The 13,985-nt window shown below is 47.1% G+C and overlaps 2 protein-coding genes across 2 annotated transcripts; both read right to left on the bottom strand.

Moving 5' to 3' along the window:
• Positions 1–8,884: 8,884 nt before the first annotated feature.
• LOC135806082 (epoxide hydrolase 4-like) lies at positions 8,885–10,516 on the bottom strand. Its single transcript, XM_065320227.1, has one exon. The coding sequence runs from the start codon at positions 10,297–10,299 to the stop codon at positions 9,190–9,192; it is 1,110 nt and encodes a 369-aa protein (XP_065176299.1). The 5' UTR covers positions 10,300–10,516; the 3' UTR covers positions 8,885–9,189.
• Positions 10,517–11,494: 978 nt separating this feature from the next.
• LOC135806081 (retinol dehydrogenase 12-like) lies at positions 11,495–13,742 on the bottom strand. The gene has a single exon (XM_065320226.1). The coding sequence runs from the start codon at positions 13,202–13,204 to the stop codon at positions 12,212–12,214; it is 993 nt and encodes a 330-aa protein (XP_065176298.1). The 5' UTR covers positions 13,205–13,742; the 3' UTR covers positions 11,495–12,211.
• Positions 13,743–13,985: the final 243 nt, after the last annotated feature.

The following is a 13,985-nucleotide window of genomic DNA, read 5'->3' as shown; positions in this document are numbered from 1 at the left end:
AACTGTGCGAAGCCAGACAAGCATGGCTGAAGGGAGTCCTTGCACCCACTGCCGATGCCCAGCTGTGTTTTGACCTTGAGTTCTTGTAGAACGCAATCTGGACATCTGTTGTCGACTAGAAGTTTGCCACTGATATCTCTGAGTTGTACGTCCTGGATGCCAAGGAAATCCTGTACAGTGTCGACGGTGTTGAAAACAACTGTGGAGCGCGGCATACCCCCGGTAATACGTTGTACTCCATGCAGCTGCAGAGGGGTCCTCCTACATGGTAAATGGAGAGCTGTGAGCATGTGCCCAATGTCCACATCATTGGCATCGGTGATTGGTACTTGCACATCACTCACCAGAATACCACCGAGGCGCTGACTGCTATTCATGTGACACCAGTGCTGTCAGGTCTATGGATTGATTGGGTAGCAACTGGCTGTGCAGCATTACATTCTTACCCGTGACCAGCTAGCTTGGACAGGAAGTGACAAGCATAGTTTGCAGCACAATCCTCCGGAAGTTGAGTTGTTACTACCAGATTACGGCCGTCATCAAATGGAGCACCTGCTGGATACGGTTGAGATACAGCAGCCGGTACACTATCCAATGAATCCACGGACGAAACAATAGTTGTCATAGAACATGGCCTTGTGCTTGTGCACAGCATGTCAGCCATTGGTGGTGGTCCACGTGCATTCGCTCCAAGCAAGTTTGCCAGACTGTAGTTCTGGTTCATTATCATTGCAATCACCTTCCTCTCATTGTTCTTGTTGCTTACGAATGCTCTCAGATGATGTGCACCTTCATCGGGATAGGCAGTTTGGCCAGAGATCTCTAGCTCAGTACCAGTAGTGTATCTATCAGTTATGGCTGCATCCTCCACAACCACTGCTGTACGTTGCCGTCTTCCCTGGAATTGAGAGCAACGACCACCTCGTCGTCCACCCTCCACCCCATTGCAGGCAGCCTGCAGAGAGAATTGCTGGACACGGGACTCAACCTTGAACGAGTAGCGCTGGTGTTCTTCACTATATGTTTGAGCAGCGGCTACAGGCCGGCCAAACATGGTTCCTTCCATTTCCAGAAAGATGTGAAGTTCCTCATTTCCAGAGTCGTGGTAGTTGTACAGAGTGGCAATGGCTTCACCACTACGCATGTTAAAGTGACGACCAGTGTACGTTTCATCATTCTGTAGCCTTGCAACAACAACATATCGGTTCAGCGTCTCCTCGTAGGCGATGTGCTTCAAGTCAGATGACATGACATCTGGGAAACGTGCCCGGAATGCTCTGAACTCGCCACTTTGGAGAGTCTTGGGCCCCGGAAACAAAGATGTGATAAAGGAACCAAAGCTTGGCCAATGATAGCTCTTTCGGCCACGGAAGCGGTCGTCGAGAATGAGGAAGAATGCAGATGGGTGGCCAGTGGATAGATGCACTGGGTGTTGTGGTTGCGCAGTGGATGATCCCAGGACACGAAGTAAAGTATTTAAAATGCAAACAATCCACCCGCAGTGCGAGGCGAGCTAGGAGTGTTTAAGACAAACTTTACGTCACCTGAAAGACCTTGATTTGTTCGCACTGGGAGATGAATACCATTGACCCTGTCCAATCGAGAACCTGCTAGTGACCCGGACACCTCAATATGGGCAATTGAAGTTGAAGAGCGTCTCTTCTCTGGAGCATCTGCATTGTCCTCAACCTTGACCACTACTCTTACTCCATTGCGATTTGTCCTGCGGTCAAACAACCTCACAACACGCATTATTCCAGTGTCGGGCTCAATGGAGAAGTAGACCCTGTCATGTCGCCGTGGTAATGAGAATGTCATCCATCCTGCATTGCCACCATCACCGTCCGTAGCGACGAACTTGTGAACAATGCGACCACGCGTGTCGCTATCGGTTAGGTCAATCTCATAACGAGACTCGTCGAAAGTGGGAGTGCGCCGATTGGCAGGAACAATGGTGACTGACACCAATGCTGGTTCTGATTGTAGTGAAGGTGACCCAGAGTCACTGGCTGTTATCACAAAGTTTATTGACTGGAGATTTCCCCACATGATCGTCCGTGAAGTGCGCATTACTCCTGTATCTTCTTCCAATTCAAAGTTCTGTGCCATGGCATCCACATTGTCTGCCGGTGAAACATGACTGCTCCAGTTTTCCCATCACTATTTCTGGAATGCAGTATTCAGCAACGTCCATGCTATACGTCACACTGCCACCACCACTTTCCAGTGAGTCTTTGTCAGTTGCCAGAACAGAACCAACTGTCAGCTCACGCTCACTGACGTGTCAATCTGATTGGGATTGGAGTGTTTGGGACAGTTGTCTACATTGTCGGGGTGACCATCACCATCCATATCACCTGCGCAGAGATGAAAAACAACAGTGATATCATATCACATAGTCAGAGAATCAAACCGTGCAACGCCTAGCAGTATACTGTAAGACATGTATATATAACGAGGAAGTAAATCTAACGTTTTAACGGATGACATTTCTTCGTTATAATAAGATCCGTTGAGGCCATACTGCTTCATATATGCTGTGTGGATATGGCAGAATACTGCAAGATCGTTAACATATCGTCGCAAATTTTGGACAATCGTTAAAATTGCGACTCGTTATAATAACATGTCTTACAGTATATATATACCGTATTTCCGCAAATAAAAGGCCGTCCTCGTATACAACGCCTTCCTCGTATACAAGGCCAGGGCAGGGGGCGATTGAAAAAATAAAAGACCGTCTCCGATTAGAAGACCGGGCCTACTAAATGAGTCTCAAACTTGTGTTAAAAATAGAAGACCGTGCTCAAACTGTGGGTAAAAGTAGAAGACCGTGCTCAAACTGTGTAGATGAAAATGGAAGAATGGGGGTAAAACTGCGTGGCGAAAAATAGAAGACCGGGGTCAAACTGGGTTGAAAGAATAAAAGACCGTCCTTGAATACAAGACCGTCCTCGATTACAAGGCCGGGTTAGGACGAGGTTGAAAAAATAGTAGACCGGCCTACTATTTGTGGAAATACGGTAATAACGTATTACAGTAAAACGTCCACACCTGGATTCAAGCTAGTAGTAGTATGACCTGTGTTTCAGGCCTGCCACCGCAGTCCAAGGGATGCAAGCTCCCTAGAGGTGTGGTAAGGCCTTCATAGCGATCACATGCTGAATCCTATGCATGATTGCATTTAAACATGCCTTCCTGGGTGTCAACAACGGCCAGGGACATGGTTACTAATCCTGTGAGAAATAATAGCCATATTGAGCCTTCTTCTGTCCCTACAGACAGGTGCCTTTCCGCGTTATAACTTTTCATCCACTCATAAAACCGTTGTAGTCCAAGAGAGTGTACAAGATTAAAATACTTGAAGATGAAAATGCAATACAATTTGTTTTACAGGTGGAATCCTGCTAATTCGAACATGGCTTGATTCGAACATACCGCTTAATTAGAAGTTTCTTCCAAGACCGATTTCCATCAATACAATTCCCGCACAACAATATCCAATAATTCAAATCTCGAACTGGGGATGTCCGGTTAGTTAGAATTTAGAAGTCCCATGGCAACTACTCACATAGAAAATGTGTGGGATTTGTGCTGATAATTCCATGTTGGCAGAGCATAATTCGAAGTTGGCTGCACATTATAGAAGTCAGTTCAGCGTGCATCACGGTCTGGGCTCTACTGTCCAGTTCAGTGTCTGCAAAATCTGTGTCTAAGGTACATAGCGCAACTCTGTGTGAAAATGCGGCTCCCTGCCAAGAATCCAGTTTGCCTGGTGGAAGGGCTGAAAATGAGAAGATGGTGTGTGAGATCTTCGGTGGTGGGTTTTGCAGTTGTAACCACAAGGAACCCTCTCCGCCATTGTCCGCGTGTCCCGTTAGTGTTTCTGAAGCCGCTCCAACAGCCCGCTCCCAATGATGCCCTCCTCGGTGAAAACTTGGATGAAATCGATTTTAATATTTTTGTTCATTGGTTTGAGGAAAAGAAGGAAACGGGGAAAGTCTGAAGAAAAAGGCAACCGCCTCCTGACGCACGCGCATGTGCGCGCGCACACACACACACACCGTTTGACCGTTAGACGCCCATCGCCAGAGGCGATGGTAGCGGCCATGGCAACTTATGCTGTGATTACACCATTCAACAGCTTGCAAGGCTGATGAATGGACCGCCACTAATTTTAGCCTGGTATCCACCACACAGCTGTTTGAAGTGGCTTTTTCTGGCCAGTGAATCCCTATTTTTTCATTTTTTTCACACACAAACACACACACACACACACACACACACACTATGTTACTAGTACATACACAAATAGGAGATCCCCCAGATAGGCGTTAGCCTTTGGGTAATCCTGAAACGAGAGAGCTTGGAAGCTCAGGGCCCTGCGCTATGCTTTGTTGTCTAGCTCCTCGTGCATGTTGTTAGAACTGATGGAAATGCTTTTTCCTTTGATTAGCTACATCATTGTATTACAAAAACGTTGAGATACTGAAGTAACGTCTTCTGCATAGCTATGGGACCGGCGCTGACTCTGCCGATCACGGGCGTTCTGGAGTCGACGGGATGTCTGTACTGACGTTTCCTGGGACCGGCGCTGACTCTGCCGATAAGGGCGTTCTTCTTCTCTTATTATTATACTGACGGCAACTAACATCCATTCTGATCGTCTCCCTACTTCGTATTTCTTTCCAGAAAATCTCCCCATACAGCAGGGAGTCGTTTACATAATATGACTCCCTGCTATACATCTATATGACTGTATAAACGTTATAATTATTATGCTATCCGCCTACATGCGATTCCTGGGCTGGTCGACAGGCGGCCCAGCCAGCCTGCTAGTGGGATCTCGGCCTCGCACACAAATCCACACAAAATGTTACTGCACTGAATGCATTCCCCCGATACACTTCGCATATATATACTCATTCTCTTGATGGTACCGTACTCTTGATGGTACGGGACATATACGGGATAGCGCCAGGCATGTCGATGGCACAAACAAACAAAAATATTGTGGCCAGCTGTCTTTGCTGGTACGGTACAGTACGGGACAGATACGGGATAGCGCCAGGCGTGACACAAACAAACAAACAAACAAACAAACACCAAATTAAAGCTGTGTGGACCCTGGCTAGCGCCAGACGTTACTGAAGTAACGTCTTCTGCATAGCTACGGGAATAAAGATTATTATACACACACACGCACACACAAAGATACGAAATAAAGCACCGTGGACCCTGGCTTGCACCAGACGCTACTAACCGCACCGTCTTTTGAATAGCTTCGGGGGAAAAAAGTAGGGCTGAAACGATCATTCAATAACTCCTAACGATCGACCAATATCATTAACGATCGATATATTGGTTTTATCGACTCTTGTCGGCTCTACCCGTGTACTTCGAACACCAGTTTATGAAGAAATTCCACGATACCTTTTGCTACAGTACAAATGTGTGGCTCCGCACTGTTGACATCTGGCTGGTTTATCAACATGAACTAGAAAATTTCATGTTGTTTCTAGAGCGAAGAATCTTGTCATCACTCGCTGGCAACTGCTCTCATCTCGGACCTCTCCAACAAATGAACCGAAAAGACAAAGTCTCCTCTCCCGATCTCTTTCAAAGCCACAAATCAATTTTACTGCGCTTAAAAGTACATGATTGTACTCGTCTTCACTATCGGATGGAGTGCAATGGCTAGAATACTGTCAGTGTCACTGATGTGCATGCATAAAAAAACCGTTAGCACTCGTTTTGAACATTAACGATTATCGATTGCACATTTAACGATCGATATGCGAGTTATGAAGTCGAAGACACCACTGCAGCTGTACTTATGGTTGATAAATATGGTGGTAAAGACACACCTGGCCTGGCAATATTATATGGCCGGCGGTAAACACACGCCTGCCCACACACGCTCTCTAGGCTGCAAAGTTCTGGCACAGAGCTCTCCTTCTCACCACCACCACCATCAGTTCGCGCCTGGTCGATGCATGGCTGGCGGTATCCGGCATAGCAGGCTGGTACATCAAGTAGCGCATGGCACATAGATGATGACACAGCAACGACATAGCTCGATTGCGACGTACGTTTTCTCAACGGAAGTGTCCTTGCTGGTGTCTGTATGGTTCGGCTGAAGAGCGCGTGGTTGTGATGAGTTGGGAATGCTATGAATGGTAATGGTGAAACATTTGGGTTGAAAACGGTGTTCCGTGCTATTTATGAATTCTCACAAAGCAGGTATGTAAAAAGAGTTTTAAAGGTGCGATGTTGGCATCATGTTGCTATGGAAATATTTGCAATACAAAAGAGCAAATACCAAGAAGTACCAATGGCAATGTGGGTCTTGGTCACAACTAGGTAATGCAAACAAATTGAATGTAGTGCAATTATCAATGTGGTAGTACCGTAATACTAGTTTCATAGTGTAATCTAGACCGAATTCCACATCCAGAATGCCAAAATTGGCAAAAATGTATCGGATGCCGGTAAAAACTGCTGTTTATGCTAGCATCGTGTGGAGTCACAAAAAGGCCCTTTTATGCTACTTTGGGTGCTAGCATTTGCCGCTTGGGCCTAGAGCTCACACATGTAAGCAGCTCAGGATGTCCACCCATGATGTGTGCAATAAGTAGAGCCGTAGTGAGGTAGTAGAGGTAGTACATGGTAATAGCAAGAGTATATACTTTGAAGTTTGAACTCTAGTAGTCCTCAAGTACATGTCATGTACATGTTGTTGCGAATACCATGTACATAGATCTATGTGGGTGTTGTCCTGTGTTTTATGACCTCCTGCCATTCCTCCATTGCAATGTCCTTTCTCCTCCCCCAAGGGACCAAAGGTCCATTTTTGGTTCTTTTATCACATGCGTTTAGATACTGTTGCTATGCCTTCATAGGCTTCACCAAGTTCTGTTTGGACGGACACAACATGCTGATGCCCTTTTTCCTGACTCATGCAGAACATCCTTCTTCCTTTTCTCGCCCTATGTCACTATGCATGGTCACAATTACATACAATTACAACTGTACATACACGTACAATCATTTACACTTTGTACATGTACATGTACCGGCATATGTAGGAGTGTGGGCTCGGGGGGGGGGGGGGGGGCATCGAGGTCGGATCTTGCCGGACCAACCAAAATGGGGCTGCTACGGGCCTGTGGCGGTAAACACACGCCTGCCCACACACGCTCTCTAGGCTGCAAAGTTCTGGCACAGAGCTCTCCTTCTCACCACCACCACCATCAGTTCGCGCCTGGTCGATGCATGGCTGGCGGTATCCGGCATAGCAGGCTGGTACATCAAGTAGCGCATGGCACATAGATGATGACACAGCAACGACATAGCTCGATTGCGACGTACGTTTCGTCCCCTCGACTTCATTCTCCCGAGTCAAGCTCCGTATGAAGACATCCAAGAAGAAGATTGCCTGATGAGTCCAGCGGGGACGAAACGTACGTCGCAATCGAGCTATGTCGTTGCTGTGTCATCGTCTATGTGCCATGCGCTACTTGATGTACCAGCCTGCTATGCCGGATACCGCCAGCCATGCATCGACCAGGCGCCAGGCGCGAACTGATGGTAGTGGTGGTGAGAAGGAGAGCTCTGTGCCAGAACTTTGCAGCCTAGAGAGCGTGTGTGGGCAGGCGTGTGTTTACCGCCATATTGCCAGGTGTGTCTTTACTACCATATTTATCAACCATAAGTACAGCTGCAGTGGTGTCTTCGACTTCATTCTCCCGAGTCAAGCTCCGTATGAAGACATCCAAGAAGAAGATTGCCTGATGAGTCCAGCGGGGACGAAACGTACGTCGCAATCGAGCTATGTCGTTGCTGTGTCATCATCTATGTGCCATGCGCTACTTGATGTACCAGCCTGCTATGCCGGATACCGCCAGCCATGCATCGACCAGGCGCCAGGCGCGAACTGATGGTGGTGGTGGTGAGAAGGAGAGCTCTGTGCCAGACCTTTGCAGCCTAGAGAGCGTGTGTGGGCAGGCGTGTGTTTACCGCCATATTGCCAGGGGTGTCTTTACCACCATATTTATCAACGATATGCGAGTTATCGGTATAATTGTTTCATCCCTAGAAAAAAGCATATTTACTACAGTCAACTTCGCTAATAACGACTGCGGATATAACGGCAATTTGCGAATAACGACAGAATGTCCATGCCCAGAGCAAAGTCCCATCCAACTGTAATACATAATAATGAGACTTCGGGTATAACGACACTTAGCGAATAAGGACACTTTTCTGATGCCCGGCCGAGTGTCGTTATAAGCGAAGTTGACTGTATTCATGTTGTTTGCAACTAACTGTGCAATACGATCCTGTATAAATATCAAGTTTTTCGCATCTATGCAGATTACCGGTATGAATAAAAAAGACAAGTTCACAAACTCCTCTTGCCAGGTGGGAATCCCAGTATAGCCTACTATCCTATAGCCTATCAATAGTATCTAGAGCGACACCTAGCGGTAGAGCTTTGGACAGGCAGGATACTTTAATGAAGAATGATAATTGTGGGTACTCTGCAATGTAAAATCACCAATACCACCCTCCCTGTGTAATGTCCTTTTTTCTTCAGTTGCAGGACCTTTCTCCTCTCTGAAAATGCCACTGCCTGAGTTTAATATCCTGTAGAGGTGAAGCTCAGGAGTTCCAGGCCAAACGGGAAATTTAGCTCCATGTGGGCTGGCCCTAGGGTTGACCTGAAGACACCTACAGGATAGACAGGCTTGTCAGAGTAGTCCACAGCAGCAGCACCTAATTGTTTTCTCCCAGGAATCGGTTTCCAGTATCAGGCTGCTAAGCCCGGGTGGTTCCCGCATATGTAGGCTCTACATGCCTATTTGGTATCAACCCACAGTGGTATAATTATCATTGTCAGGGTGTTGGTTGTGAATCTACAGAAGCAAGACTCATTGCGGTGGAAAAGTAAGCATGAATTGCTGCAAACACAATACGAGTTACAATCACTGAGCCTTGATGTGTCTGGGTATATAATAAATATCAACGCAGTACTGAATAAACGTCATTAAACGTCATTATAAAATACTTTGGGATCGTGTGACATTTTGTACCTCAAGTACGGACAAGTGACCTGCTCACATACACCATTTCAGGACACCAGGAGGTATTTCCATCTCCAGGGTTTGCTCAGATCAAGTTTGAGACTCACTTCATGGCCTTGCTCACTAACCACGACAGTATGTGTCTGTTGACAATGTCTGGCTCATCCTGCTGAACCCAGTGACTCGAGTTGGCTATCACATGCACGTTGACATCGTCAAACAATCCACTGTTCTTGTGCTCACCAGCCATGCGTGAGTCCAGGACGCCGTCATTCTCACCCCAGAGAATCAGCGTGGGCATTGGGTAGCAGTCCACGGCCCTTCTGTGAAATGGCTGAATGGGCGCGATCAATGACAGCACGTTGCGGTAGTAGTTGAGGGATCCATTCAGGGCTTCTGGCCTACTTATAGCCCACTTGTACACATGCATGTCTTCATCTGAGATACGATCAGCATTAGTAACGCCCAGTGCTTTCCCTCTGAACACGGCGTTTACCGCTTCATAGTCATAGATAGAAAACATGAACTCCGGTAGCACGGGCAACTGAAAGAATGCTATGTACAGACTTCTGATTATCTGCGATGGGTTGAACAGAATGAACGGCAGCATGACTCGTTCCTCCGGCAAGTCGAGAACGATCAGTCTGTCCACGCTCTCTGGGAAATGCCGCGCCAGTGAGTATGCAACATGCCCGCCCCAGTCATGTGCGGCGACAACGCATGAGTCGTATCCCAGTGCTCTGATGAAATGGTGCATGTCTTCGGCAACCAGCTGGCTGTGATAGGCTCCTGGGAAATAGCTGGGCTTACTGCTACGCCCGTAGCCGCGCATGTCCACCGCCACAAGGCGGTACTTAGCTTGAAGCTCTGGACACTGCAGCTGATGCCTCCACGAGTACCAGCACTCCGGGAAACCATGCAATAGCAGCATCAGTGGCTTGTCTGCATCGCCCGACCACACGTAGTAGATCTCCACGCCATTGACCGTGGCTGTAGCATGCTTACCAAGGGAAGGGTCGAAGTACACAGAAGGTGGATCAGACCGTGCACGCCGCCTGCTAGGTAGCAGAGCAGCCCTTGGTTGTCGTCTGAATCCGGCTAGGAATATTGACAGGGACAGTGGTACGATGGAGATCAGAGCAAGGACTAGCGCAATAGCCGTCACCAAAGCCCTCAAGAATAGGCGAGTAGGCAAACTGTACGACAGAATCATTGCGAATAGAGCGGGCGAAAACAGCGCGGAATTTCGACACTTGAAAGGAGCTTCTGTGCTCAGGTCAGAGATTCACGAACGGTACCGACTACGTAGTCCGGAATGTCAACAGCTACCTTGGCGCGCCAGCCCCACCAGCGGAACACCGGAGAAGACAGAGGGACAACAGATTGCGTCGACCTCATCAGCTCAGCGATCGATCGTCGGAATATTTCACCTTTTTTCGATCAAAGGATTCATGGTACCGGTAGCTACAGTAGTACTAAAAAAGTCCCACTTCTTGAACCAGCATCCTCCTGCAAAGTCTACTGGCGCCATAGCCATGGTGGCTGCATGCACACCTCCACTGCCACTGGACCACCTGGCCTGGTCTAGCTAGCACATACACATAATCATTACAATCATGTACATACCGTAAACCCGTCAAAACGTGACAACTGGGCCAGTTATCCGGAGATTTAGGCTGCGTTTACACGACAACGCACGGCCAGTTTTCCGTTTTCAGTCCCGCATTTCTTTTTTCGTTTTCGTACGTTTACACGATCAAAGCCGATCCGAGGTGGTCTCCGTTTGTACCGTTTTCAAGCGTCTACATGTATACACGAGAGCAAAGGATCCGCCAAAGTTCGTCATGTGCCAAGTGTTGCCGTGGAAGCACCAATCACACTCAAGTAATGGTTGAAAACAGGCACACGACAACACACGTCACATGACGAAAATTGTAAAAACAATTTTTTGGATTGTCGGATCCGTGTAAACGGCCGAAAACGAAACAAACGTGACGGAAAACGAGGCCAGCACACCGTTTCGACTGTTTACACACCCAAATTTATCCGGCAGAACATTTCCGTTTTCAAATTCTTCCACCTTGGCCAGCGTTTTGGTTTTCTTCCGTTTTGGTGTACAACTTTTACGTTTTGCTCCGCGTACCGATGAACCATGGATCCGAAAGGATTTCGTTGCGTTTTCGCCCCCAGCGTTGTCGTGTAAACGCAGCCTTAGCATCTAGTGTTACTGACTGCATGTACAAAAAGATCTACTACAGTACTACTACATGTAGTACATTTGTACTCCTTCCATGAACACTCAGAACAGTCCCTGAATAATCGCCTTTGATTCTTTTGATGGTGGAACATGCGTTGAAAGAGGAATCATGGAAAAATACTGACATTTCAACAACTAGGCACAAAACTGGTAGAGTACTGAAGTCGTATCGATATGTTCTTTTCCGGCTTTCTCTATTAATTTCGGTTCAACATCTGAGTGTCATATTGTTTCCTGAAAAACCGAGGAAAATCCAGGAATTTTGCCCTGCTGGTCCAGGAAAAGAACTCTCAGTACTTGGCAGGCATAACGTTAGTACAGGTAATATCATGAAGGCGGCGCGGGAATTAGCAAAAGAACGACACCAGACTCAAAGAAACAAAACAAAAACATGGGAAAAACAATTCCTTTTGCATCAATCTGCTTTCAAATGCATCCGAACACATTTCTCCGCTTTGAGATTCTAGCATGAAACACCGATTGTACTAGTAACCATAAAGGCATACATGTACTTCAAGAAGTAGTAATTTAGGAATTTGTAGTAGGTTAGTAAATCTTCCTGATGATAGTTATTTTATGACCGAAACGTTGAGTTGAAATATTTTTCTGAAATGAATTTGTGAAAAGCAGTGATTGAGTGCGAGCCAGTGTTGCTCACAAGCCAAATTTTACTTATGAAGCTGCGTGATGCGTCCTACAAGATTTTAAATGGTTAGTAAATCGTTGACGGGAAACTGTTGAACTGCTGAGCTGAGTCTTAGTTTGTAAAACATGCTCTGTGAAACATTCTGAAAGACAAGGCGACTCAGGACATGTATTCCATGTAAGGGTTGTCAACGTGCACCCATTGCTGCCAGGAAGGCTGTCATTATCGAAGACCACACGCTATCTTGCTGACCTCCCAGAGCCGACCTGCCACATCATCATTATACGCAGCCGGAGCACACCTTTTCGGTCTACAGTCACTGAAGTAGTCGCCACTGTTCAAGCCCTCATGTGGCTTCAGTGCGAGGTGGATGCTGGTCTGTGCAGCGTACCAGGGCGACTTGAACAGAAGCAGAGCGAGCGGTACGACAACAAAAATCCAGTACAACATGCTGAAGTCCTTTTGCATGTGCCTGCCCAGCTCAGTGCAGGCGACACCCGGGTGAAGACTGTATGCCACAACAGCACGGTCCCTGCAGCGCAGCGCAAGCTCACGTGTGAACAGGATGTTCATTAGCTTGGAGTTGCAGTATGCCTGCCGCGGTGTGTACGCTCTGTCACAGTTGAGATCATCAAAGTCGATTAAACCAGACTTATGGCCAAGTGATGACACGTTGATGACTCGACTTGGCTTTTCCTTGCTCGCACTTCTCTCCAAAACGGGCAGCAGCAAGTAAGTTAGAAGGAAATGACCAAGATGATTAACAGCATAGTGGGTTTCATAGCCCTGCTTTGTCTGTGACTTTGGGCAGCGCATAACGCCAGCATTGTTAATGAGAATGTCCAGCCGCTCTTCAGTGTCTATGATGTACTGGGCAAACTTACGCACACTGTCCATGTCGGCCAAATCCAACTTCTTGACCACCAGTTGAGCAGTGTTAGCTCCGGGGCAACCAATTTGACGGATCCAATCAACTGCTTTGTGTCCGGCCTCAACATTGCGGCAAGCCAGGATAATGCGTGCGCCACGGGACGCAAGTAGGCGCGCCGTGATCTTTCCAATTCCAGTATTAGCACCAGTCACAATGACTGTCCTGCCATCTAGACGTCCCCGACAGTAGCACACGCCACCGTTCATGTATATGCGTAGCAGCACCTGACCAATTGCAAGAAGGGGCGTTATAATAAATATTAATACTAAACTAGACACCAACATGGTTCACAGACCTAGCTCAAGCCAGCTATTCGCCTCCCTGACGCTGTGAAGCAGAGGTGGGCTACACGTAGAATATACGCACTGCTCTACTAGAAAGACTTATCCCGTACACATAGTGTACAACAACAGTACTCTCATAGTCTTCAACTTGTTTCTCAAACACTCCGAGGTCTGGCTTCCTGAACTGAATATCACCGATTCACGGTACTGCACTCGTACCTACCAACTACTCAGTAGATACGAGTCTGAGCTAGCTACTTGTACTTGCGTCTCACTAGCTGCACTGGAAGTCACAACCAAGGAAACACTTTTCACTATGTTCATCAACTTTACTTCACGGTACGTTTTCCGAGACAGTCCAGCAAAATAAAGATTATACGTTCGGTTTACGTCGCGACGACCACGCAAGCGGTTTCTTTCCCAGCAAGACAAAACAGGAATATGGCACTTTCATAATCTCGCTACAACTGTGTAGGTAATTCACGATCAATCCCATTCTATCACTTTACTTGAATAATAATAATTATTATTATGGGATAGGGGCAAAGAATGCCAAAGAATTATTTGAAAGATGTTTACCACACACCATGCATATGCATGTGCATCAGGGAGTCGTCAAATATATTTGACGACTCCCTGATGTGCATGCATGTGCCAGATCAGAATAATCTGATTTTTTCGCGGGTCTACGCGCGTCATGTGTAGATCTACGTACTAACGTAGGTCTAGACGTCTACGTGTCGTCATGTCACAGCCCAGGACCAGGTCATAAAAAAATGAT

Source organism: Sycon ciliatum, chromosome 1 (assembly GCF_964019385.1).
Source record: "Sycon ciliatum chromosome 1, ocSycCili1.1, whole genome shotgun sequence".
Taxonomy (NCBI): Eukaryota; Metazoa; Porifera; class Calcarea; order Leucosolenida; family Sycettidae; genus Sycon; species Sycon ciliatum.
The sequence above is the reverse complement of the archived record's forward strand: the minus strand, read 5'-3'. Positions and strand labels throughout refer to the sequence as shown.